We start from the raw sequence: 24,588 nt of genomic DNA, 5'->3' as shown, positions 1-24,588 counted from the left end.
AGCTCATTAAAATGTATTCAACCCCCTTGTATTGGCTATTCAGAGCAGTGTGGGTTGAAAAAAACACCTGTCAACTTGTCTAGGACTGTGCTTTTGAGTACAAATTGCAAAGTGCAGACAATAACACGCTCAGTATGACAGTAACACTAAAAAAATAGTAGTACTGCCTTACAGTTTTACTGTCTTACAGTTTTACTGATAAGCAAAGCCTACAAGCAAATGCATGAGTATAGACACAAATCTGCATGACTGTGTATTTCTGCATAAACTTCCTCAGTCCTTTTTTTTTTCTTTGGCAATGTAAAAAAATAAAATGACGTAATTTAATCAAAAACACTGTCAGTGTGTGAGATGTTATTGATCAGAGTTGTTGCTGAGTGTGTGAACATATGAGAGCAAACCCTCACTCTCTCTTCAAGGATTGCATTCACAGTGCCACTCTCACTCTTCAGCTCAGCCACCACGTTTGGCCTCTGCTTCTTCAGAAAGAGCATGTAAGCATTTGGTGATTTAATGCATGCATCACACTTTTTTCCACAGAGGGAAAGCAAAGCAACTGAGGAGAATAAGGACTCATATGTTGCCACTGTTATGAATTTTGAGGAAAGGAGAAATTTTAAGGAGAAACATAATTCCACAAAAGGAACTGATTTGTCTTTAAATTGTGAATGTAATATTTCCATAGAGACACCATCTTTTTTAACAGATCTAAAGCCAGTCACAATAGAAGACAATCACATTTTGAATTTAATCATAAAAGGTGAGCTTACCCTGGACAATAAGCATTCAGTGTGTTTACATACAAACATAACTTGCCATGGTTTCATTTATCTTTCATCAGAATATGTGTTACTGATCTCACTGTGACAGGATTAGTATGGGCGGATTGTAGGTGGAATGTATTCTGGTCTTGCTACTGGAGTCTGAGTTTAAATGGTAAATGGTAAATGTACTTGTATAGCGCTTTTCTAGTCTAACTGACCACTCAAAGCGCTTCTAACACTACATGCCACATTCACAAACTCACACACTCATACATACAGCACGTCTTAAGATACACATAACTAGGTGCTTTCTAATCATCCATACCCTGATGGATACATCAGGAGGGGGTTCAGTGAGGGTGGGGGTTCAGTGTCTTGCCCAAGGACGCTTCGACATGTAACCTGGGGAAGCCGACCTTCCGATTGGTAGGCGACTGCTCTTCCTCTTGAGCTACAGCCGCCCCGTTTACAGTTTAGCCCTCTGGTCCTCTATTATGGGCCTTATTTGGAAAGAAAAACCTTCAAGAACTATGCCAGGAGTCAGCAGCACTCAGTGGGGTTACATGACACTGTAAAAATCATAATAATGGCTAAATTACAACAAGACTGAGTTATTCAGTTCATATATACACCTTCGTCTGACAACAAACTGGACCGGATCGGGTTACTTGCAGTCTGATTAAGACCCCAAGATAAATCCGTTGATAGTCACACTAAACGTGTTTGTAGACGGTGAAGCACATGGTGAATTGGACTTTGCGTTCTGTGTATGCTCGAGATTTTTTCTCGGGGGGAGACGATATTACTGTTGTTGCCGCCGCTGGTGGAGATAAATAAACAACGTGATGGAGAATGTGCCGTTGTGCATCGCGTTAGTGCCATAAGCATGCTCATCACAAAGGAAAAGTAGAGGGACGTAGCTTCATCTTGCTCTTCGTTCACCATCTTTCCCAAATGCCTGAGCTTGTTGTTGTTGGTGGTGGTGAAGAGGTCAACTGGAAGTGGCTCTATTAGTGATAGTTGAAATGGGTACAGCGCCACCTATCGCACCGGGGTATGACATGCTTTGTGCCAATTATTCGATTCATTCAGCGCCATATATCCAAGGATAATTACCCTCAGATAAGGAGCATAACCCAACTACATCTATAATCATATTAATCTCATCTTGTAGACCCAGTCAGTGGGTCTACAAACTTCCAGCATGTGAGTAAACTGATGATGAAAAATGCATCTCCACATGCTCTTTTTACTAATAGACTTAAAAAAGGTAATTTTTATTGTAAAAGTGCTCTCAGCAAACTACATAATTCTGGATTTTTGAGTAAACTACGGTTAATTATTCCCTTACTTCGAATGTCTTTGGAACTTTGGAACGTTTTTCATTAAAGCAGTGAGACAGGTAAGCTTTAGGACAAATTCTCAGCAAAACATCTCTCATCCACATCGTTTTGTGTTTCTCTTTCTTCTGATAGCTAAACGCCTCAGATATTGGGATTGAAAATAAGCCCATTTAGACTTTGTGTCACTGTCTGTTCTGTCACAGTTTGTTCATGTCACAGTTTATGTTTAATCATGTTTTTCCCCTGTCACGTTCGGTTCACTCAGGTCACCTGGTTCATTGTTCACAGCTGCACCTCAGTCACTGATCACTCCCTCCACAGTATTTAGCCTCCTGGTTTCCTTTCAATCCTCACTTCATGCCACAGAAAGATAAGTTTGGCTACCTGCTGTACTCTGTTTTTGCCTTTGCTCCCTGTTCTTGTTGGAATAAACCTTTTGTTGAACACAAAGAGCTGCATCTGGGTCCTACCTCTCCACCAGTCCCTGACACTTTGTGTCAATTCACAGTTGACATTTCCTGATACTGTGCTCTTACAACTGTAGCGTCACTTAACAAATACACCATTCAAGTGACTTAAAGACAACATCAAAGGGCACATATGTCTAATATTTGAATTGCTTGACAAAAATCTTCATGAGCTGTTGAAAGAGAGACGTGGGAAACCACTCACACAGCAAGAGTCAAACTCATTGGCTTTGGCTCATTCCTGATCTCATATCATCATTTTTATGCATGCGACACTCAGCTGTGCACAGACCCCACAAAACTCTCCTCTTGTCTTTCTGACATCCAATCCCCAATGACAGAAAAAAAAGGCAGAGCTTCCTGTCATTTGAGAACAACTGATTCTCTTTATTTCAAACATGAACTGACATCTTGTAGAAACAAAATGTAAATCTCTTTGTGATCACACTACAGAAGTTATTTTTTCTTCACTTGAGCGTAGAGATCCTCCGGGCTGTCAGCAGTCTGTGTTGAGCTGTTTTCTGGCTCCGACACTTTGACCTGTGCGTACACCGTCTCCTGCTGCTGTCTGCTGTCCTGCACTGAGACGGAGGAAGGTTCAGGTCTCTTCCTGAAGTTCATCTCTTCATAATGGAGTTCTTCCTCTGGTTTAGTGGCTGGTGTTTGAAGAGCAAGATCCTCTCCTGTTTGACTCTGTGGAAACGTGTTGAACAAGAAGTGCAGTGAGCTGGATCCTTCCACACAGAATGAAATAATGACTCGCGTTCAGTGAATGGTTATTTAGTCCCAATTAAACAGCATTTTAATGATAAGCTTACTGTTCATGCAGCTGCTGTCAGGAATCTTAGACTACAATCACATTCACTGTGCAGTACTGTTCACAAAAGTTTAACAATAACTCACCTGAGTCTGATGTGGAGTTGGATGTTTGGACTTAAAGCACCTGGAAGACATCACAGAGCAGTCAGAATAATTCTACTGTGTTTCAGGTTAAAACACAGAGACACAGACTGAGAGCGAGTTGAGACTGATACGAAGCAAAGATTATTGGATGAACATCAGTCAAAAAACATCAGATTAAAATCCAGTTTGTGGAAGTTACTGACAAAGGACAGAAAGAGAAGAAGCAGGAAAAACATTCAAACAGGCTCATTACATTCTCACCTTGAATTAAAGTTCAGTAAAAACTTCTGTAACCCCCTGTAAAGTTTAGTTTGCTAATAATATCTATTCATATATTTTCCTTCAAACCTGAAACATGGCTAAAAGCATTTAATGCAGAACAATGAAAAAAAAAGAAAATAACAAAGAAAAAAATTATAAAGAGCACGCATAAAAAACTAAATGTATCCTCTGTTGTTTTGAGTTGAGTCTTCATTTATGAGCTAAGTATCAGCTCATTGGGGCCCTTTAATTTGTGTGAGTATACATATATCCCACTGTCAGGTGCCAAATGAACAAGGACCCGAGGAGTTGAGTCGTGAACGAATCATTTCTGTTTCCTGTCCTGCTGACTGAGCTTATGCAGCTGCATTTGCAATTTCTGTATAAATAAATATGTTGCACGGGAGATGAGTCGGCCCATCATTTTTTAAAAGTGTGACAAGAACTCACGAAGCAGAGCAACTTTCATCCATCTAACGAGACGCTGTATTCTCTCTCATAAACTGAAGGCCAGTGGCAGAAATGTGTCACAGTTACATCTAACTCGCCGCTTCGCATCAATCAGACAGGGCGTTGGCTGATCTCACATAAGCTCACAGGAGTTCATTTTACCCTTGAGACGTCCCACACACATATACAGAGACGCTGTGCAGTTAACACTACACTAACAACCAGATCTATGAAGCCTGGGCTACACTTCTCTATGAAGAATGATAGTGTTTGAGATAATTTATATTCTGATACTCACCAAACAAAAACAACCAGGCAGATGAGCACAATGACAACAATCACTGTAATAATTGAAGTTGACAGCAGAGAGCTTCCTGCTGCAAAAGAAAAAAAAAGATAGAAAGTTAGACAGCAGAACCGGAAGTCACAGTTTTACATGGAAGGAAATTTCTGCATTTACCTTCATTGTTCAGATGAATCCATGATGACGTCTGATTACCGAGAATATTTGCAGCCACACAGGAGTAACTTTCTGTATCTGCCACACTGGTCATCTTGAGTCTGTAAAAGTCTCCTTCAGCTACTTTCATGGCTCCATGTTTGCTGTTCTTGAACCAGGTGAAGCTGCTGATGGGAGGATTGGCTCTGCTGGAGCAGCTCAGGTTCATCCAGCTACCCGCTGACACCAAACCTGATGGACTGATGGATGCTGAGGTGTTTTTAGGAGCATCTGAGGAAAATGTTACACAGATTAACTTTATTCATCAGAAACGGATGAACCATGATGTGCTGACAGGATCACTTACATGAAACACTGAGAGTCACTTCTGTCTCTGCTGTCTTGACATGTTTTCCTTCATTCACAGGATATCTGACAGAGCAGCTGATGGTGTATCCATCATGTGTGTCTGACAGAGTGATGGTCTCCTGGATTTTAGCTGTAAAGGTTCCATCTGTGTTTTCCTCCATTTGTCTGTGAGAGTTTTTTGAGAGATTCCAGGTGAGTTCAGGAGGGGAGTGAGGACAGGGAGTGAAAGCTGAGCAGGTGATGGTGACAGACTCCTTCTCCTTCAGTTCACCTGAGATGTTGATTCTGGGTTTCCAAGCAGAATCTGTGGTTTAAAATAAAGTAAAATATAGAACATGAACAAGAACATAATCAGATGAAGGTGTTGTAGATATTTAAAGAATGCATACAAAATCCTCAATAACAAAAATTTTGAATTAAAAACAGACAAAAATATCAACATTCTAATTGATGCCGATTTAACTACAATAAAAAGCAGTAATAGGTTTATGTAGATTTTTTTCCTAAGCTCAAAATAAAAGTGAAGACTTGAAAAGATGAAAAGTAACTTCTGACAGGAGCTCACATTTTCCAGTGTTGCAGTTACAACATTGCAGACATCAGCAGAAAGGTTGTTTAATGTATACTGTCAGTATCTCAGCAGTATTCAACTGTGATAACTTCTAAAACGACCACTTTGTGTTCACAAACTGCTTTCTTTAACACTGAACTCTGACTGATGCTGTTGATAATCCTACATAAGATGTTTCATTTCACACTGAAGCTTAGATTAAAGGAGTTTGTAGTTTTACACTAAAACTAGAACTGATGTCACATTTTATTTATAATGTTATAGACTAATGAAAATAAACCTTTCCCACCTTTAACTGTTATTTGAATAGGATCATCACAAGCTGTTGCTCTGAACGGTCCGTTCTCAACTCTGAAGAAGTATTTGTCTGTATGAGTTGTGCTTAAATCAGAAAACAGAGTGGTGCAGTTTTTCTGACTCAGGTTTCCAGTGATCTTCATTTGATAGATGTTAGTCGACTTACTGCTGTTGAAAACTACATTGTTTGGATTCAAAGCAAACCTGTCGTCACTTTTAATCCACACTCCATAGATAGTTCCTGTGCTGTTAAATGTTGTTTGATCTGTAGTAAAGCTACATGGGATTTGCAAGCAAGATCCACTCAGTGCTTCCATCTCCTTTGGTGCAGTAATGAAGAGGCCGGCTGGTTTCAGATAACAACCAGCCAAAACACCTGTAAAACCAGACTAATGATGAACATAATGTGGAGCAAAATCTGCCTGAAAACAAAGTTCATGACACACAAACTACAGTTCAGCTGCAGCATGTTACATGTGCAGCCTTTAAATAACATCAGTATCAAATATTTCAGACTAGAAATGATTCAAGTAATGTTTCAAATGAAAGTGAGAAAACAAAGAGCTCACCTGGAAGAAAGAAGACACTCAGGAACATGTTGACTGTCACCACGTTCACAGACAGGTCTGCCATGAAACTCCTACATTCCTCCTTCATCTCTGAGACTGAAAACAAGCTGAAATAAACGGCCGTATGTCAGTGTTTTTTTATAAAGTAGGATTTCAATTAACCATTCAGTTGTTTTTTTCAAGCAACTTTCAAACATTCAAACCAGAATCCGTAGTTACATTTGAAAGTAATTGAAAAATAAAATGGAAACAAAATGAAAAAAAATTCAAAAATATTTCTTAAAGTTGATATCATCTAAAAGACGCTACACCGAGTGAATCTCAAGTTTAAACATTAGAATAAGAAGTTCAAGTCACATTTCTTACCAAATGAGTCTGAAGCTGAAACAGGAAAACAAATTTGTCTTAATGTCTGACAGTTTCCTATTTAAGTAGATCAGCATCAAATAACCAACTTCTCTAATTAAAAGCAAATGTCCAATGAAGGCAAACAGTGTTGTTTCTAGATATCTTAATCCTTCCTTCTTCCTCTGTGTGAAAGAGGAACTTGAGCTCATCAACGTGTGAAAGATTATTTTTACCACAAGACTTACTGTCTTCTGTCTGTTCAGCAGCAGACTGAATATTCATTAAAATACTGAAAATACTCTTACAAACACACAGAGAAGACGTTTAAGTCAGAGTAGTTTTGTCATGTGCACAACAGAAATGGGATCTGAAAATCATGAACGCTCTTGAACCATTTTTTGAACCCTTGCCCACCTGAAAAAGAATATTCATAGTATAACAGAGTTGCTTCATGGCCATATGTCAGAAAGTAGAGTGGTCATTTTAATCTGAATTTCAGTGGTTCTATCTTCATCATATTTATCTTTATCTCTACATGCTGCTGTGTCCTTGGTGAAAAAACTGCATCTTTTTTTTTTTTTTAGCGTGACTGAATAGAAAAAAAAGGTCTGCATTTACAGAAAGATAATTTTTCATAACGCTGTATGATGCTTGTGTGAGTGGGTGAAAGAGAAAGACATTGCAAAGCGCTTTGTAAAACTAAGAAAAGGTTAAAGGAGGTGACATAAGTTTGACCTGTTTACAGTCGCTGTGACGATCCTGCAGAACCCAACTTACCAACTTCCTCCGTTTACTTCAAGTTCTCAGCTATTTACTTTCTGACAAACTGAGGTTTATCAGGCACACACGTCCATGTAGTTCATATGTATTTACAGATTTATTGTGAAAACAGCATTGAATTTGAATTTGAATCTCTGACTGGTTTTCAGTGGGGCTGCACGGTGGTGTGGTGGTTGGCACAGTCACCTCACAGTAAGAGGGTTCCTGGTTTGAGTATCAGCTGGAGCCTTTCTGTGAGGATTTGTGCATGTTCTCATGTTCTTTGCATGGAAGGAAGGTTTTAAGTGAGTAAACTTGGCTGCAGAGTGTTACCAAAGGGTGGGACTATAGGTTAAGATAACAGTTGTTGTAATGGAACAGAAGAGGAAGTTGTCTTAACCAGAAACGAAGCATCTGGTGGAATGGTTCATTTTGTAGAGAAACCTTTACTTCCTGAGTTAAACGAGCGGGGACATTCTGAGCAGTTACCATGATAAGAGCTGTTTGAATAGTTAGAGTTCATATGCAGTGGTCTGCACTTACTGTGGTTCCTCCTCCTCTTCCTCACTGTCTGTGATTCATCGATGAGTGTGAGGTCCTGAACTCTGTGGTTCTGCTACTGGTTATGATCCAGCTTCTTATCACATGTAATAACTATGTGTTACCCCTAATTTAAAATGATTTTATCTGATTATTTATATTTTGCCCGGCAGATGTTGAGCCCCTGAACGTAAACTCAGTCTTTTCATCTTCACTGAAACAGCGATGAAGAGGCCTGTTGGTGTTATGTCTCCCAGAGAAAAAGAGTGTATCATACTTGATGTAAAATTAAAGAAAGAGAAGAGCCCTTCCAGCCACTTACTGCCACCTTCTGGTGATAACAACCTACAGCACCAATAAATCATTTCCCAAACTTTTCTGTAGACGTAACTATACCAGCAAATTTGTTTGTTGAGAAGTACAAAGTTATATATAAAGTATAAGAATATATTCTCTCTTTTAAACATTCTGTAACAATCTGTGTGAAGGTTTAATATCAATATTTTTGAACATCAGCTTATCAACAACAGACCAAGTCACCATGTTCAGGTTCCTTTTTAAAGGCAAACAGACTTAAAATATTTTAAGACTGCAGCACAGCTGGTTTTGTTGTACAGCCACCAGATATCACATGACACATCACAGGAGTGATAGTGTCATTAAAAACAAAGATTCCGTTTCTCACAAGAAGCTCTTGAAGACCCACCTCTTCAGAGAGCATCTCCTACCCGAGCAATTATCCTGTACTTCCCTCTATGCCTGCACTCTATTTCTGCACTGTCACTTCTGACAGAGAATGACTTGTGGCTTCCTTCTGTGTAGCTTAATGTTAACTGCATTGTTAGATCCTCATTTGTAAGTCGCTTTGGGTAAAGGCTTCTTTCAAATGCATAAACATGTAGCTGATGAACAGTATAACACTGAAAACAGATGTTACAGTGTTCTTTATGTTTAATATTCGCACACATCAGTTATTAAAATAGATAAGACAACAATACATGTTTTTAGACCATCAGCAGACAATTTAACCAGATAAATACAATTTCAAGTTTCTGCCAAATGCATAAACATAAATGAAATAAAAACAAGCATCAATTAGATTATAAAACAAAAAACAGGGAAGGTTGAATCATTTAATAAAAAAGCTGAAGGGAATCTATGATATATCATGATACTGATACAGCTGTTTTTGGTGACACAGAATTGCTGAGCAGTACAGTTATAAAGTGTTTTACACCAACCAGTGAGGCCAGAATTCAGTCCATCTACTGGGCTCTGAGTTAAAGCCGAAACAGCAGAACACACTGAAGAAAAGAGGGCAGGACGTCAAACATTAGACCAACTCTGATTATGTATTCAAAGCCTGCGGCATGTTCTCAGTAATTTGCTTTGGATTTACTATGATTTGGATCATTTGCTTTTACTTTCCAAATCTATAAAATACAGTCTTCAAATCAAAGGGTTCTACAAATATATGTAAAGTACACGTTTACACAGATCCTCTGAGTTGATGGAGTGAATTGTATCACAGGCTCAAACATTAAGCCAAACCAAAATGCTGATTAAGGAATAAGCTAAAATAGGAATGAGGCCTTAAATAACGCTTCATAATACAATATCAACATTGAAAAGAATATCAAAGCTTGTATACTTGTACTAGTGTAGATGACACTAGATCTATATTCTGCTGTCATGCAGACTCGTTCACTGCTTAGAGCAGCGAGATGTCTGTTTGCACATATCTGGCATGTTAACAACAAATAACATGAAAACAGCTGTTTGAGATCAAAATGAACATCTGAGCAATATCACACAAAAATATCTGATTTACTGTATGAAGAACATGTGTTCAGGCAGAAATAATGAATAAATGGAAAATGATAATCTGCCCACTTTGACACAAAATATCCCATTTCACTCCACCAAGATCACTTGCAGGCAGAAATAAATGGAAATCTTTCCATTAACTATAATCTGGACATCTTCTTGTGGCTCATGAAGCTTGAATCTCGATCACTCTGTTGACATCTGCTTCTTCTGCATCCTGTGCAAATGAAACAACACAGAGAGGTGTTGGTGCTCTGAGATGAATCTACTGCAGCTCCGATTGTTTCAGAGGAAAATACTTCCTGCTTTTACAAAATGGCTGCCGCACATTACAGTCAGGCAGTTCATCACTGGACATAAACTTTACACAGATACTCTGTGTATCCACAGTCAAACACCAGCAGTGAGTCAGCTGCTCTGCTGCTGTTTTCGTCACCATGTTTGAGGATTTGATGATCTTCCCCCATTCTCTCTGCCCCTTCCCTGTCCACCTACTGTCAAATAAAGGCAACTAGTGCCCAAAAAACCTTTAACCAAACAATATATATATATAGAAATAAACAAAAAAAAAAGGCTGAAGTTGATCATACTGGTTCAATCAGCTCACCTTTTCTGGTTTGTTGGACAATCTCAATTGAAACAAGCTGAAACAAAAAGAGATGAGATAGATGTTAAACACTGATATTCAAAGGAGACCAGCTGCTCTACAGCTGCAAAGTATCAGCTCTATGAAAAGTGTCTCACCACTCAAAGATGATGATGGTACTGTAGAGAAATAAAGTTCCCAGGATCTTCACTACAACATGGACATCAACCCCCAACGTTGGAATATCTGTTAAGACAGCACGGTCACCTTATCCTTTGTGGAAAATGCTTTGGCTCTAAATTGTAGTCGTCTTTTTTAAGTTAAAGTTGTTTAAATCAGACAGAAACTGATGTGCTGATGAAACCTAAACCACAAGCTGAACCACTGACTTAAAATCATGTCAATACCAAACATAGAAATTAATGTCATACAATTAATTTGAAATGCATTCGATGGGGTACAAAGAAAACATTAGAATCAATAAAGAATAAGAAAAGAACAAGTGATACATGAGAGGAATCAGTTTAATTAATTTTACCTTCATTGTTCAGATGAATCCATGATGACGTCTGATTACCGAGAATATTTGCAGCCACACAGGAGTAACTTTCTGTATCTGTCACACTGGTCATCTTGAGTCTGTAAAAGTCTCCTTCAGCTACTTTCATGGCTCCATGTTTGCTGTTCTTGAACCAGGTGAAGCTGCTGATGGGAGGATTGGCTCTGCTGGAGCAGCTCAGGTTCATCCAGCTACCTGCTGACACCAAACCTGATGGACTGATGGATGCTGAGGTGTCTTTAGGAGCATCTGAGGAAAATGTTACACAGATTAACTTTTTTATCAGAAACGGATGAACCATGATGTGCTGACAGGATCACTTACATGAAACACTGAGAGTCACTTCTGTCTCTGCTGTCTTGACATGTTTTCCTTCATTCACAGGATATCTGACAGAGCAGCTGATGGTGTATCCATCATGTGTGTCTGACAGAGTGATGGTCTCCTGGATTTTAGCTGTAAAGGTTCCATCTGTGTTTTCCTCCAGTTGTCTGTGAGAGTTTTGTTGGAGATTCCAGGTGAGTTCAGGAGGGGAGTGAGGACAGGGAGTGAAAGCTGAGCAGGTGATGGTGACAGACTCTTTCTCCTTCAGTTCACCTGAGATGTTGATTCTGGGTTTCCAAGCAGAATCTGTGGTTTGAAATAAAGTAAAATACAGAACATTGACAAGAACATAATCAGGTGAAGGTGTTGTAAATATTTAAAGAATGCATACAAAATCCTCAATAACAAAAATTTTAAATTAAAAACAGACAAAAGTATTAACATTCTAATTGATGCCGATTTAACTACAATAAAAAGCAGTAATAGGTTTATGTAGATTTTTTCCTAAGCTCAAAATAAAAGTGAAGACTTGAAAAGATGAAAAGTAACTTCTGACAGGAGCTCACATTTTTCCAGTGTTGCAGTTACAACATTGCAGACATCAGCAGAAAGATTGTTTAATGTATACTGTCAGTATCTCAGCAGTATTCAACTGTGATAACTTCTAAAACGACCACTTTGTGTTCACAAACTGCTTTCTTTAACACTGAACTCTGACTGATGCTGTTGATAATCCTACAGAAGATGTTTCATTTCACACTGAAGCTTAGATTAAAGGAGTTTGTAGTTTTACACTAAAACTAGAACTGATGTCACATTTTATTCATAATGTTATCGACTAATGAAAAGAAACCTTTCTCACCTTTAACTGTTATTCGAATAGGATCATCACAAGCTGTTGCTCTGAACGGTCCGTTCTCAACTCTGAAGAAGTATTTGTCTGTATGAGTTGTGCTTAAATCAGAAAACAGAGTGGTGCAGTTTTTCTGACTCAGGTTTCCAGTGATCTTCATTTGATAGATGTTAGTCGACTTACTGCTGTTGAAAACTATATTGTTTGGATTCAAAGCAAACCTGTCGTCACTTTTAATCCACACTCCATAGATAGTTCCTGTGCTGTTAAATGTTGTATGATCTGTAGTAAAACTACATGGGATTTGCAAACAAGATCCACTCAGTGCTTCCATCTCCTTTGGTGCTTCCATCTCCTTTGGTGCAGTAATGGAGAGGCCTGCATGTTTCTTATCACATTCAGCCAAAACACCTGTAAAATCAGACTAATGATGAACTTGATGTGGAGCAAAATCTGCCTGAAAACAAAGTTCATGACACACAAACTACAGTTCAGGTGCAGCATGTTACATGTGGAGCCTTTAAATAACATCACTATCAAACATTTCAGACCAGAAATGATTCAAGTCATGTTTCCAAATGAAAGTGAGAGAGCAAAGAGCTCACCTGGAAGAAAGAAGACACTCAGTAACATGTTGACTGTCACCACGTTCACAGACAGGGCTGCCATGAAACTCCTACATTCCTCCTTCATCTCTGAGACTGAAAACAAGCTGAAATAAACGGTCGTATGTCCATGTTTCCATCAAAGCAGATATGAACTAAAACTTATTTTCAGCAACCTCAAACATTTAAACCAGAAACAGAATTTATTGTGTCCTGAAGTATTTTTCAGCAGAATTCATGAAAATAACAAAAAATGGTCAAATCTCAGGCTGGAAATGTTAAAATATATAAATCATTCATATCATTGTTACCGTGATCCGCAGCAGATCAAAGAACCAACTTCTCTGTTAAACAGTAAATGTCAAGTAAAAGCTTGATGGCTTCATCCCTCCTGCTGCCACCGTGTGAAAGAGGAAGTCACACTGTAGTATTCTGAGCTCATTAGTGTGTGAATCACAAATTGTTTTGTGAAAGATTATTTTTATTACACGTCTCACTGTCAGCAAATGCCCGTTTTAGTAAGAGTGTTTTTATATTTAATTCAGGTGTTCATCGAAAACAGTTAAAAAGATGAATTTGTTCACTTTTGCTGCACACAAACATGGTAAATGCAGCATTTCTGGGCTAGTTGACCACTCAAAGCACTTTTTCACTACAAGCCACATCCATCCATTCACACACACTCCTACAGCACGTCTTACTCGATACATGGTTACAGGCAATGATGTGATTCTTTTTTTTAACTTCACAGTGAGTTTCATCCAGCAGTTGGAAACAACGACTGTAACATCAATAAATGCAGCAGACAAAACTTGAACAATGAACAAAGCTGTGGTCCACAGATCATACATGCATGGTCCTAAATACACGGGGCTTAGGCTTCTTTGTAATCTGTTATTCATTTATTCTCCCAAAGGGCTCAGTTGCTTTACTTGTGAAGTGAGACAGGAGTCAGACAGATGGTTTTTAATCCTAATGGTTCATTTAGTGACGTTCTGTAATTATATAAGAGTCTAAAATGACACAGAAACCCACTACACCTCATTCTTTCCCCACTTGTAACTCCCCCACTTGAGGCAACAACTCACTCCGACCCAAAGCGGTGAAACACTGACAACCACATCCTCAGACTTGGCAGAACTAATTCTCATCCTGGCAGCTTCACACTCAGATGGAGATGGCCATGAAACAAGGACAAAGCAAAGCTGGCGTCCTGAGAAGCAACATTAGACGAGTGTGAAGAAGTTAACTTACAATTAGCATAAAACGTTTATTTTTTCTACCGTAAAAAGAGTCTACAGCTAAAATACCACATGTGATGTTTCACTGGTGGTACTTCTAAATTGAGCAGATCAGCAACAGACCATGCAACAACTTCTCTGTTTAGTTTTTCTTTTCATCATTTTTCTGTTGTCACACATTGTTGCTAAGGTTTCATGTCTGTTTTTTGGTTGATGAGAAACAGTTTTTCAAAGGGAAATTATTTACATGTGTAGTATAAAAATATCAGTGCATGTGCACACTGTGAGTTCAACAGGCCGGTTGCAATAAAAGAGCAGAGCTTAAGCTAAAGCAAATGGTTTTTAGGAATATTTTAAGTTGTTTAAACTGGAAAAGAGTTTTTAAAAAGCTTGTGAAATAACTGGCCATTAAAACCTGATCAAATAAAAAGGCAGAAGTTACAGTAATATAATATTTTTTATTGTTTTTCCAAAAAATATCACACCCCAGCTGGCTTTAAATGGTAAATGGACTTGTACTTGTATAGTGCTTTTCTAGTCTAACTGACCACTCAAAGCGTTTCACTACATGCTGCATTCACCCCACTCACACACATTCATACAGCACGTCTTAAGATACACATAACTACGTGCTTTCTAATCATTCAAACACATTCATATCCCCAATGATACACTGGGGGGGCAACGTGGGGTTCAGTGTCTTGCCCAAGGACGCTTCGACATGTATCCTGGGGAAGCCAGAGTCAAACCACCGACCTTCCGATTGGTGGGCGACTGCTCTTCCTCCTGAGCTACAGCCGCCCTCAAGGAGACAAATGAAATGACTAACAAGTCACAGAAAATGTAGCTGTAACACAAAGATGTCATCGTTTTCATCCTACTGAGCCTCATGTTGCCTTTGAGTCAAACATCTGTCATGAGATCGTTTGCTCAAGTGATGCCTGAAACATCAGCAGCTTTTATGTGACCAACAGTGCAGCCCAGTGGTGAAAAGATGTTCTACAGTAATGTTAGAGGATGTTGGCACAACAGGGAAGCACAAGTGCAGAAAATGTCATCAACAAATACAGTTTGTTTACCTTCTCTCTGTTTACCTGCTCCTAACTCATCACATCAGCTGATTTCCTCAGCTGATCCAATCACAGCTTCTCTCTGTCATTTTAATTCAATTTAATTCTTCAATAACAAACTAAAAAAATGAAATATTCCATATTTTCTCTGATATGATGCATATGAGATAACCTTTGTGTAACAATGTGACAAGATTGTTACAGAGGAAGCATCTAAAGTGATCTTTGTGGAATATCTCTTGAACAGTTGTAGTTTCACTGCTGCACGCCCACATCACAGCTCAGTGTAAGTGTGGTCGAGCTTTTCCTTCCAGCTTTCCTTAACCCCATGATGTTTTCCACCGTGGTCAAGGAGAGGAGCTTAGGACAAGTTGTAGGAAGGTCCTTTTCTTGACTATTCGATGAGACCCCTTGTGTAATCTCTTCAGTTTTTTTTCCTGTCCTTCTACAAACCTTCAGTTTTCTGATTTACACCACCTGTGTGTTGTTACTCGTTACTCCCCTCAGCAGGTTTTTAGTTTATTTTGTCACTGAAGCTGAGGTAGCTTCAGTGACCTGTCAGTCAAAAACTATGAGCCAAAAGTCTCATCAGTACAGGTTTACTGGGCCTCTATTTATGGTGACTGAACTTGAAAAAAAAATCTTGCAGAATCGCAGACAAATGCTGTATTAGCATTAAACTGAAGGAGATCTCCTGTAATTCTACACAGAATTGAGCCTGTAATATATACTTTAGACATGTCTCGTGATTTAATTATTTGTGAAAGAACTGCGAAATGTGACATAGCAAGCACCAAAATTCTCATGTAGCGAGACGTTAAACTCTACATGATGACACAGAGTCCAAAATAAGCTGCGTTTCTTGAGAAAAAAAATGTATGGAAAACTCACTCACTCTACAATTGGGAGGCTTTACTGTGAATCTGCATCAGTTTGTGCTGTGGAGCAACATTACATGTTCCGTTAGATCAGGTTGATCTAATGTTTGATCTAATGTTAGATCATTAGATCAGGTTGAAAGCCTCTGTAAAACGATGGAAGTAACTTAATGTGGCACAAATGTTCAGTTGTATCTCACACAGTCTGTTGTAATAATATAAATGATATGAAAAAATGACTCAATCACTGAACAAAAAGTATTTTACATTGTTGCCCACCAATAAACAGAACATGATATTCACTTCCATTTTGAATAATAATGTAATTTGTTGAGATTCAAATTGTAAATAATGTAAGTAAAAATAGCCTAAATAAAATAAGTCTGAACAAGCAGCTCACCTGAAAGAAAGAATAGATTCAATGTTGCCACAGTCAAAGGGAAAGCTGCAATGAGACCCATCACCTGGATATACAAACACAAAACCCACGACATAAGAACTTTTCTATTCCATCTTAGCTCTTTACAATCATACTTTACTTGTACAGCAAGTGACATTTAAGAGCTTATGTGGATTCTAAATGATACTCAAAACACTGAAATTTCCTCCTTTTTGGGGATGCAGGTTTCTTCTAAATCAAACTTAAGATTACAGGAAAATTGTTAATTTTGTAGATTTTTCTGACCTGCATTGATCAAATGTCATTTCCACCATATCTCAATATACATCTGTTATTTAATTATAAATAACTTATACGACAATACAATCGTCTGGGACCCCTTTTTGTAGACTTTTTACCAGTTTCACCAAAATGTACAATAATCATATTTATAAATTAAATAAATCAAATCTCTTAAAGGGCAATTCCGGTATTTTTAAACCTAGACCTTATTTCTGGCATGAAATACGTTTATCTACTCACCGAGAATGGTTTGGTGAAAGTCGGCGTCCTTCAGAAGATATTTAGATAACTGGCGATAACACATAAGGCAGCTGATAAGCAAAGCCTACAAGCAAATGCAGTATAGACACAAATCTGCATGACTGTGTATTTCTGCATAAACTTCCTCAGTCCTTGACTCCTTTTCTTTTTTTTATCTTTGGCAATGTAAAAAATAAAAGTAAGTAATTTAATCAAAAACACTGTCAGTGTGTGAGATGTTATTGATCAGAGTTGTTGCTGAGTGTGTGAACATATGAGAGCAAACCCTCGCTCTCTCTTCAAGGATTGCATTCACAGTGCCACTCTCACTCTTCAGCTCAGCCACCATGTTTGGCCTCTGCTTCTTCAGAAAGAGCATGTAAGCATTTGGTGATTTAATGCATGCATCACACTTTTTTCCACAGAGGGAAAGCAAAGCAACTGAGGAGAATAAGGACTCATATGTTGCCACTGTTATGAATTTTGAGGAAAGGAGAAATTTTAAGGAGAAACATAATTCCACAAAAGGAACTGATTTGTCATTAAATTGTGAATGTAATATTTCCATAGAGACACCATCTTTTTTAACAGATCTAAAGCCAGTCACAATGGAAGGCAATCACATTTTGAATTTAATCATAAAAGGTGAGCTTACCCTGGGCTATAAGCATTCAGTGTGTTTACATACAAACATAAATTGCCATGGTTGTATTTATCTTTCATCAGAATATGTGTTACTGATCTCACTGTGACAGGATTAGTATGGGCGGATTGTAGGTGGAATGTATTCTGGTCTTGCTACTGGAGTCTGAGTTTAAATGGTAAATGGTAAATGTACTTGTATAGCGCTTTTCTAGTCTAACTGACCACTCAAAGCGCTTCTAACACTACATGCCACATTCACCCACTCACACACTCATACATACAGCACGTCTTAAGATACACATAACTACGTGCTTTCTAATCATCCATACCCTGATGGATACATCAGGAGGGGGTTCACTGAGGGTGGGGGTTCAGTGTCTTGCCCAAGGACACTTCGACATGTAGCCTGGGGAAGCCGACCTTCCGATCGGTAGGCAACTGCTCTTCCTCTTGAGCTACAGCTGCTCCGTTTACAGTTTAGCCCTCTGGTCCTCTATTATGGGCCTTATTTGGAAAAAAAAACTTCAAGAACTATGCCAGGAGTCAGCAGCACTCAGTGGGGTTACATGGCACTGTAAAAATCAGATTAATGGCTAAATTACAACAAGACTGAGTTATTCATTTCATGTATACACCTTCGTCTGACAACAAACTGGACCGGATCGGGTTACTCGCAGTCTGATTAAGACCCCAAGATAAATCCGTTGATAGTCACACTAAACGTGTTTGTAGACGGTGAAGCACATGGTGAATTGGACTTTGCGTTCTGTGTATGCTCGAGATTTTTTCTCGGGGGGAGACGATATTACTGTTGTTGCCGCCGCTGGTGGAGATAAATAAACAACGTGATGGAGAATGTGCCGTTGTGCATCGCGTTAGTGCCATAAGCATGCTCATCATAAAGGAAAAGTAGAGGGACGTAGCTTCATCTTGCTCTTCGTTCACCATCTTTCCCAAATGCCTGAGCTTGTTGTTGTTGGTGGTGGTGAAGAGGTCAACTGGAAGTGGCTCTATTAGTGATAGTTGAAATGGGTACAGCGCCACCTATCGCACCGGAGTATGACAGGCTTTGTGCCAATGATTCGATTCATTCAGCGCCATATATCCAAGGATAACTACCCTCAGATAAGGAGCATAACCCAACTACATCTATAATCATATTAATCTCATCTTGTAGACCCAGTCAGTGGGTCTACAAACTTCCAGCATGTGAGTAAACTGATGATGAAAAATGCATCTCCACATGCTCTTTTTATTAATAGACTTAAAAAAGGTAATTTTTATTGTAAAAGTGCTCTCAGCAAACTACATAATTCTGGATTTTTGAGTAAACTACGGTTAATTATTCCCTTACTTCGAATGTCTTTGGAACTTTGGAACGTTTTTCATTAAAGCAGTGAGACAGGTAAGCTTTAGGACAAATTCTCAGCAAAACATCTCTCATCCACATCGTTTTGTGTTTCTCTTTCTTCTGATAGCTAAACGCCTCAGATATTGGGATTGAAAATAAGCCCATTTAGACTTTGTGTCACAGTCTGTTCTGTCACAGTTTGTTCATGTCACAGTTTATGTTTAATCATGTTTTTCCCCTGTCACGTTCGGTTCACTCAGGTCACCTGGTTCATTGTTCACAGCTGCACCTCAGTCACTGATCACTCCCTCCACAGTATTTAGCCTCCTGGTTTCCTTTCAATCCTCACTTCATGCCACAGAAAGATAAGTTTGGCTACCTGCTGTACTCTGTTTTTGCCTTTGCTCCCTGTTCTTGTTGGAATAAACCTTTTGTTGAACACAAAGAGCCGCATCTGGGTCCTACCTCTCCACCAGTCCCTGACACTTTGTGTCAATTCACAGTTGACATTTCCTGATACTCCGCTCTTACAACTGTAGCGTCACTTAACAAATACACCATTCAAGTGACTTAAAGACAACATCAAAGGGCACATATGTCTAATATTTGAATTGCTTGACAAAAATCTTCATGAGCTGTTGAAAGAGAGACGTGGGAAACCACTCACACAGCAAGAGTCAAACTCATTGGCTTTGGCTCATTCCTGATCTCATATCATCATTTTTATGCATGCGACACTCAGCTGTGCACAGACCCCACAAAACTCTCCTCTTGTCGTTCTGACATCCAATCCCCAATGGCAGAAAAAAAACGTCCCAAAAAAGTCCCAAAAAGAGATTATTAATATCAATGATGATATCAGTGACCAAACCATGTGAGCTGCAGGGTGTGGAACTTTAGAGCTTCCTGTCATTTGAGAACAACTGATTCTCTTTATTTCAAACATGAACTGACATCTTGTAGAAACAAAATGTAAATCTCTTTGTGATCACACTACAGAAGTTATTTTTTCTTCACTTGAGCGTAGAGATCCTCCGGGCTGTCAGCAGTCTGTGTTGAGCTGTTTTCTGGCTCCGACACTTTGACCTGTGCGTACACCGTCTCCTGCTGCTGTCTGCTGTCCTGCACTGAGACGGAGGAAGGTTCAGGTCTCTTCCCGAAGTTCATCTCTTCATAATGGAGTTCTTCCTCTGGTTTAGTGGCTGGTGTTTGAAGAGCAAGATCCTCTCCTGTTTGACTCTGTGGAAACGTGTTGAACAAGAAGTGCAGTGAGCTGGATCCTTCCACACAGAATGAAATAATGACTCGCGTTCAGTGAATGGTTATTTGATCCCAATTAAACAGCATTTTAATGATAAGCTTACTGTTCATGCAGCTGCTGTCAGGAATCTTAGACTACAATCACATTCACTGTGCAGTACTGTTCACAAAAGTTTAACAATAACTCACCTGAGTCTGATGTGGAGTTGGATGTTTGGACTTAAAGCACCTGGAAGACATCAGAGAGCAGTCAGAATAATTCTACTGTGTTTCAGGTTAAAACACAGAGACACACACAGTTTAGTTTGCTAATAATATCTATTCATATATTTTCCTTCAAACCTGAAACATGGCTAAAAGCATTTAATGCAGAACAATGAAAAAAAAAGAAAATAACAAAGAAAAAATGATAAAGAGCACGCATAAAAAATTAAATGTATCCTCTGTTGTTTTGAGTTGAGTCTTCATTTATGAGCTAAGTATCAGCTCATTGGGGCCCTTTAATTTGTGTGAGTATACATATATCCCACTGTCACGTGCCAAATGAACAAGGACCCGAGGAGTTGAGTCGTGAACGAATCATTTCTGTTTCCTGTCCTGCTGACTGAGCTTATGCAGCTGCATTTGCAATTTCTGTATAAATAAACATGTTGCACAGGAGATGAGTCGGCCCATCATTTTTTAAAAGTGTGACAAGAACTCACGAAGCAGAGCAACTTTCATCCATCTAACGAGACGCTGTATTCTCTCTCATACACTGAAGGCCAGTGGCAGAAATGTGTCACAGTTACATCTAACTCGCCGCTTCGCATCAATCAGACAGGGCGTTGGCTGATCTCACATAAGCTCACAGGAGTTAATTTTACCCTTGAGACGTCCCACACACATATACAGAGACGCTGTGCAGTTAACACTACACTAACAACCAGATCTATGAAGCCTGGGCTACACTTCTCTATGAAGAATGATAGTGTTTGAGATCATTTATATTCTGATACTCACCAAACAAAAACAACCAGGCAGATGAGCACAATGACAACAATCACTGTAATAATTGAAGTTGACAGCAGAGAGCTTCCTGCTGCAAAAGAAAAAAAAGATAGAAAGTTAGACAGCAGAACCGGAAGTCACAGTTTTACATGGAAGGAAATTTCTGCATTTACCTTCATTGTTCAGATGAATCCATGATGACGTCTGATTACCGAGAATATTTGCAGCCACACAGGAGTAACTTTCTGTATCTGCCACACTGGTCATCTTGAGTCTGTAAAAGTCTCCTTCAGCTACTTTCATGGCTCCATGTTTGCTGTTCTTGAACCAGGTGAAGCTGCTGATGGGAGGATTGGCTCTGCTGGAGCAGCTCAGGTTCATCCAGCTACCTGCTGACACCAAACCGGATGGACTGATGGATGCTGAGGTGTCTTTAGGAGCATCTGAGGAAAATGTTACACAGATTAACTTTATTCATCAGAAACGGATGAACCATGATGTGCTGACAGGATCACTTACATGAAACACTGAGAGTCACTTCTGTCTCTGCTGTCTTGACATGTTTTCCTTCATTCACAGGATATCTGACAGAGCAGTTGATGGTGTATCCATCATGTGTGTCTGACAGAGTGATGGTCTCCTGGATTTTAGCTGTAAAGGTTCCATCTGTGTTTTCCTCTATTTGTCTGTGAGAGTTTTGTTGGAGATTCCAGGTGAGTTCAAGAGGGGAGTGAGGACAGGGAGTGAAAGCTGAGCAGGTGATGGTGACAGACTCCTTCTCCTTCAGTTCACCTGGGATGTTGATTCTGGGTTTCCAAGCAGAATCTGTAGTTTAGAATAAAGTAAAATACAGAACATTAACAAGAACATAATCAGGTGAAGGTGTCATAATAAAGCAGAATCTGTGGTTTAAAATAAAGTAAAATACAGAACATGAACAAGAACATAATCAGGTGAAGGTGTTGTAAATATTTAAAGAATGTATACAAAATCCTCAATAACAAAAATTTTAAATAAAAAACAGACAAAAGTATCAACATTCTAATTGATGCCGATTTAACTACAATAAAAAGCAGTAATAGGTTTATGTAGATTTTTTCCTCATCTCATAATAAATGTGAAGACTTGAAAAGATGAAAAGTAACTTCTGACAGGAGCTCACATTTTTCCAGTGTTGCAGTTACAGCATTGCAGACATCAGCAGAAAGATTGTTTAATGTATACTGTCAGTATCTCAGCAGTATTCAACTGTGATAACTTCTAAAACGACCACTTTGTGTTCACAAACTGCTTTCTTTAACACTGAACTCTGACTGATGCTGTTGATAATCCTACAGAAGATGTTTCATTTCACACTGAAGCTTAGATTAAAGGAGTTTGTAGTTTTACATGAAAACTAGAACTGATGTCACATTTTATTCTTAATGTTATAGACTAATGGAAAGAAACCTTTCTCACCTTTAACTGTTATTTGAATAGGATCATCACAAGCTGTTGCTCTGAACGGTCCGTTCTCAACTCTGAAGAAGTATCTGTCTGTATGAGTTGTGTTTAAATCAGAAAACAGAGTGGTGCAGTTTTTCTGACTCAGGTTTCCAGTGATCTTCATTTGATAGATGTTAGTCGACTTACTGCTGTTGAAAACTACATTGTTTGGATTCAAAGCAAACCTGTCGTCACTTTTAATCCACACTCCATAGATAGTTCCTCTAATGTTAAATGTTGTTTGATCTGTAGCAAAGCTACATGGGATTTGCAAACAAGATCCACTCAGTGCTTCCATGTCCTTTGGTGCAGTAATGGAGAGGCCTGCTGGTTTCTGAACACAACCAGCCAAAACACCTGTAAAACCAGACTAATGATGAACATAATGTGGAGCAAAATCTGCCTGAAAACAAAGTTCATGACACACAAACTACAGTTCAGCTGCAGCATGTTACATGTGGAGCCTTTAAATAACATCAGTATCAAATATTTCAGACCAGAAATGATTCAAGTCATGTTTCCAAATGAAAGTGAGAAAACAAAGAGCTCACCTGGAAGAAAGAAGACACTCAGGAACATGTTGACTGTCACCACGTTCACAGACAGGTCTGCCATGAAACTCCTACATTCCTCCTTCATCTCTGAGACTGAAAACAAGCTGAAATAAACGGTCGTATGTCAGTGTTTTTTTATAAAGTAGGATTTCAATTAACCATTCAGTTGTTTTTTTCAAGCAACTTTCAAACATTCAAACCAGAATCCGTAGTTACATTTGAAAGTAATTGAAAAATAAAATGGAAACAAAATGAAAAAAAATTCAAAAATATTTCTTAAAGTTGATATCATCTAAAAGACTCTACACCGAGTGAATCTCAAGTTTAAACATTAGAATAAGAAGTTCAAGTCACATTTCTTACCAAATTAGTCTGAAGCTGAAACAGGAAAACAAATTTGTCTTAATGTCTGACAGTTTCCTATTTAAGTAGATCAGCATCAAATAACCAACTTCTCTAATTAAAAGCAAATGTCCAATGAAGGCAAACAGTGTTGTTTCTAGATATCTTAATCCTTCCTTCTTCCTCTGTGTGAAAGAGGAACTTGAGCTCATCAACGTGTGAAAGATTATTTTTACCACAAGACTTAGTGTCTTCTGTCTGTTCAGCAGCAGACTGAATATTCATTAAAATACTGAAAATACTCTTACAAACACACAGAGAAGACGTTTAAGTCAGAGTAGTTTTGTCGTGTGCACAACAGAAATGGGATCTGAAAATCATGAACGCTCTTGAACCATTTTTTGAACCGTCGCCCACCTGAAAAAGAATATTCATAGTATAAAAGAGTTGCTTCATGGCCATATGTCAGAAAGTAGAGTGGTCATTTTAATCTGAATTTCAGTGGTTCTATCTTCATCATATTTATCTTTATCTCTACATGCTGCTGTGTCCTTGGTGAAAAAAACTGCATCTTTTTTTTTTTATAGCGTGACTGAATAGAAAAGAAAGGTCTGCATTTACAGAAAGATAATTTTTCATAACGCTGTATGATGCTTGTGTGAGTGGGTGAAAGAGAAAGGACATTGCAAAGCGCTTTGTAAAACTAAGAAAAGGTTAAAGGAGGTGACATAAGTTTGACCTGTTTACAGTCGCTGTGACGATCCTGCAGAACCCAACTTACCAACTTCCTCCGTTTACTTCAAGTACTCAGCTATTTACTTTCTGACAAACTGAGGTTTATCAGGCACACACGTCCATGTAGTTCATATGTATTTACAGATTTATTGTGAAAACAGCATTCAATTTGAATTTGAATCTCTGACTGGTTATCAGTGGGGCTGCACGGTGGTGTGGTGGTTGGCACAGTCGCCTCACAGTAAGAGGGTTCCTGGTTTGAGTATCAGCTGGAGCCTTTC

The 24,588-nt window shown here is 38.8% G+C and overlaps 3 protein-coding genes across 3 annotated transcripts; all 3 read right to left on the bottom strand.

The window, feature by feature from the left end:
• Positions 1-3,030: 3,030 nt before the first annotated feature.
• On the bottom strand, positions 3,031-6,521 carry LOC140284418 (sialic acid-binding Ig-like lectin 13). Its single transcript, XM_072378289.1, has 7 exons — positions 6,434-6,521; positions 5,857-6,240; positions 4,995-5,300; positions 4,649-4,918; positions 4,487-4,562; positions 3,478-3,517; positions 3,031-3,267 (listed from the first exon to the last, which is right to left on the bottom strand). Exons 1-7 carry the CDS (start codon positions 6,519-6,521, stop codon positions 3,031-3,033), a joined length of 1,401 nt encoding a protein of 466 aa, XP_072234390.1.
• Positions 6,522-10,073: 3,552 nt separating this feature from the next.
• Positions 10,074-12,898, bottom strand: LOC140284417 (sialic acid-binding Ig-like lectin 13). Its single transcript, XM_072378288.1, has 7 exons — positions 12,835-12,898; positions 12,239-12,640; positions 11,377-11,682; positions 11,032-11,301; positions 10,652-10,739; positions 10,515-10,551; positions 10,074-10,124 (listed from the first exon to the last, which is right to left on the bottom strand). Exons 1-7 carry the CDS (start codon positions 12,896-12,898, stop codon positions 10,074-10,076), a joined length of 1,218 nt encoding a protein of 405 aa, XP_072234389.1.
• A 7,045-nt stretch (positions 12,899-19,943) lies between these two features.
• On the bottom strand, positions 19,944-22,974 carry LOC140284416 (sialic acid-binding Ig-like lectin 10). Its single transcript, XM_072378287.1, has 6 exons — positions 22,650-22,974; positions 21,711-22,016; positions 21,365-21,634; positions 21,204-21,279; positions 20,391-20,430; positions 19,944-20,180 (listed from the first exon to the last, which is right to left on the bottom strand). Exons 1-6 carry the CDS (start codon positions 22,972-22,974, stop codon positions 19,944-19,946), a joined length of 1,254 nt encoding a protein of 417 aa, XP_072234388.1.
• Positions 22,975-24,588: the final 1,614 nt, after the last annotated feature.

Source organism: Leuresthes tenuis, unplaced genomic scaffold, assembly GCF_036924035.1.
Source record: "Leuresthes tenuis unplaced genomic scaffold, fLeuTen1.0.hap1 SCAF_24, whole genome shotgun sequence".
Classification (NCBI taxonomy): Eukaryota; Metazoa; Chordata; class Actinopteri; order Atheriniformes; family Atherinopsidae; genus Leuresthes; species Leuresthes tenuis.
The sequence above is the reverse complement of the archived record's forward strand: the minus strand, read 5'-3'. Positions and strand labels throughout refer to the sequence as shown.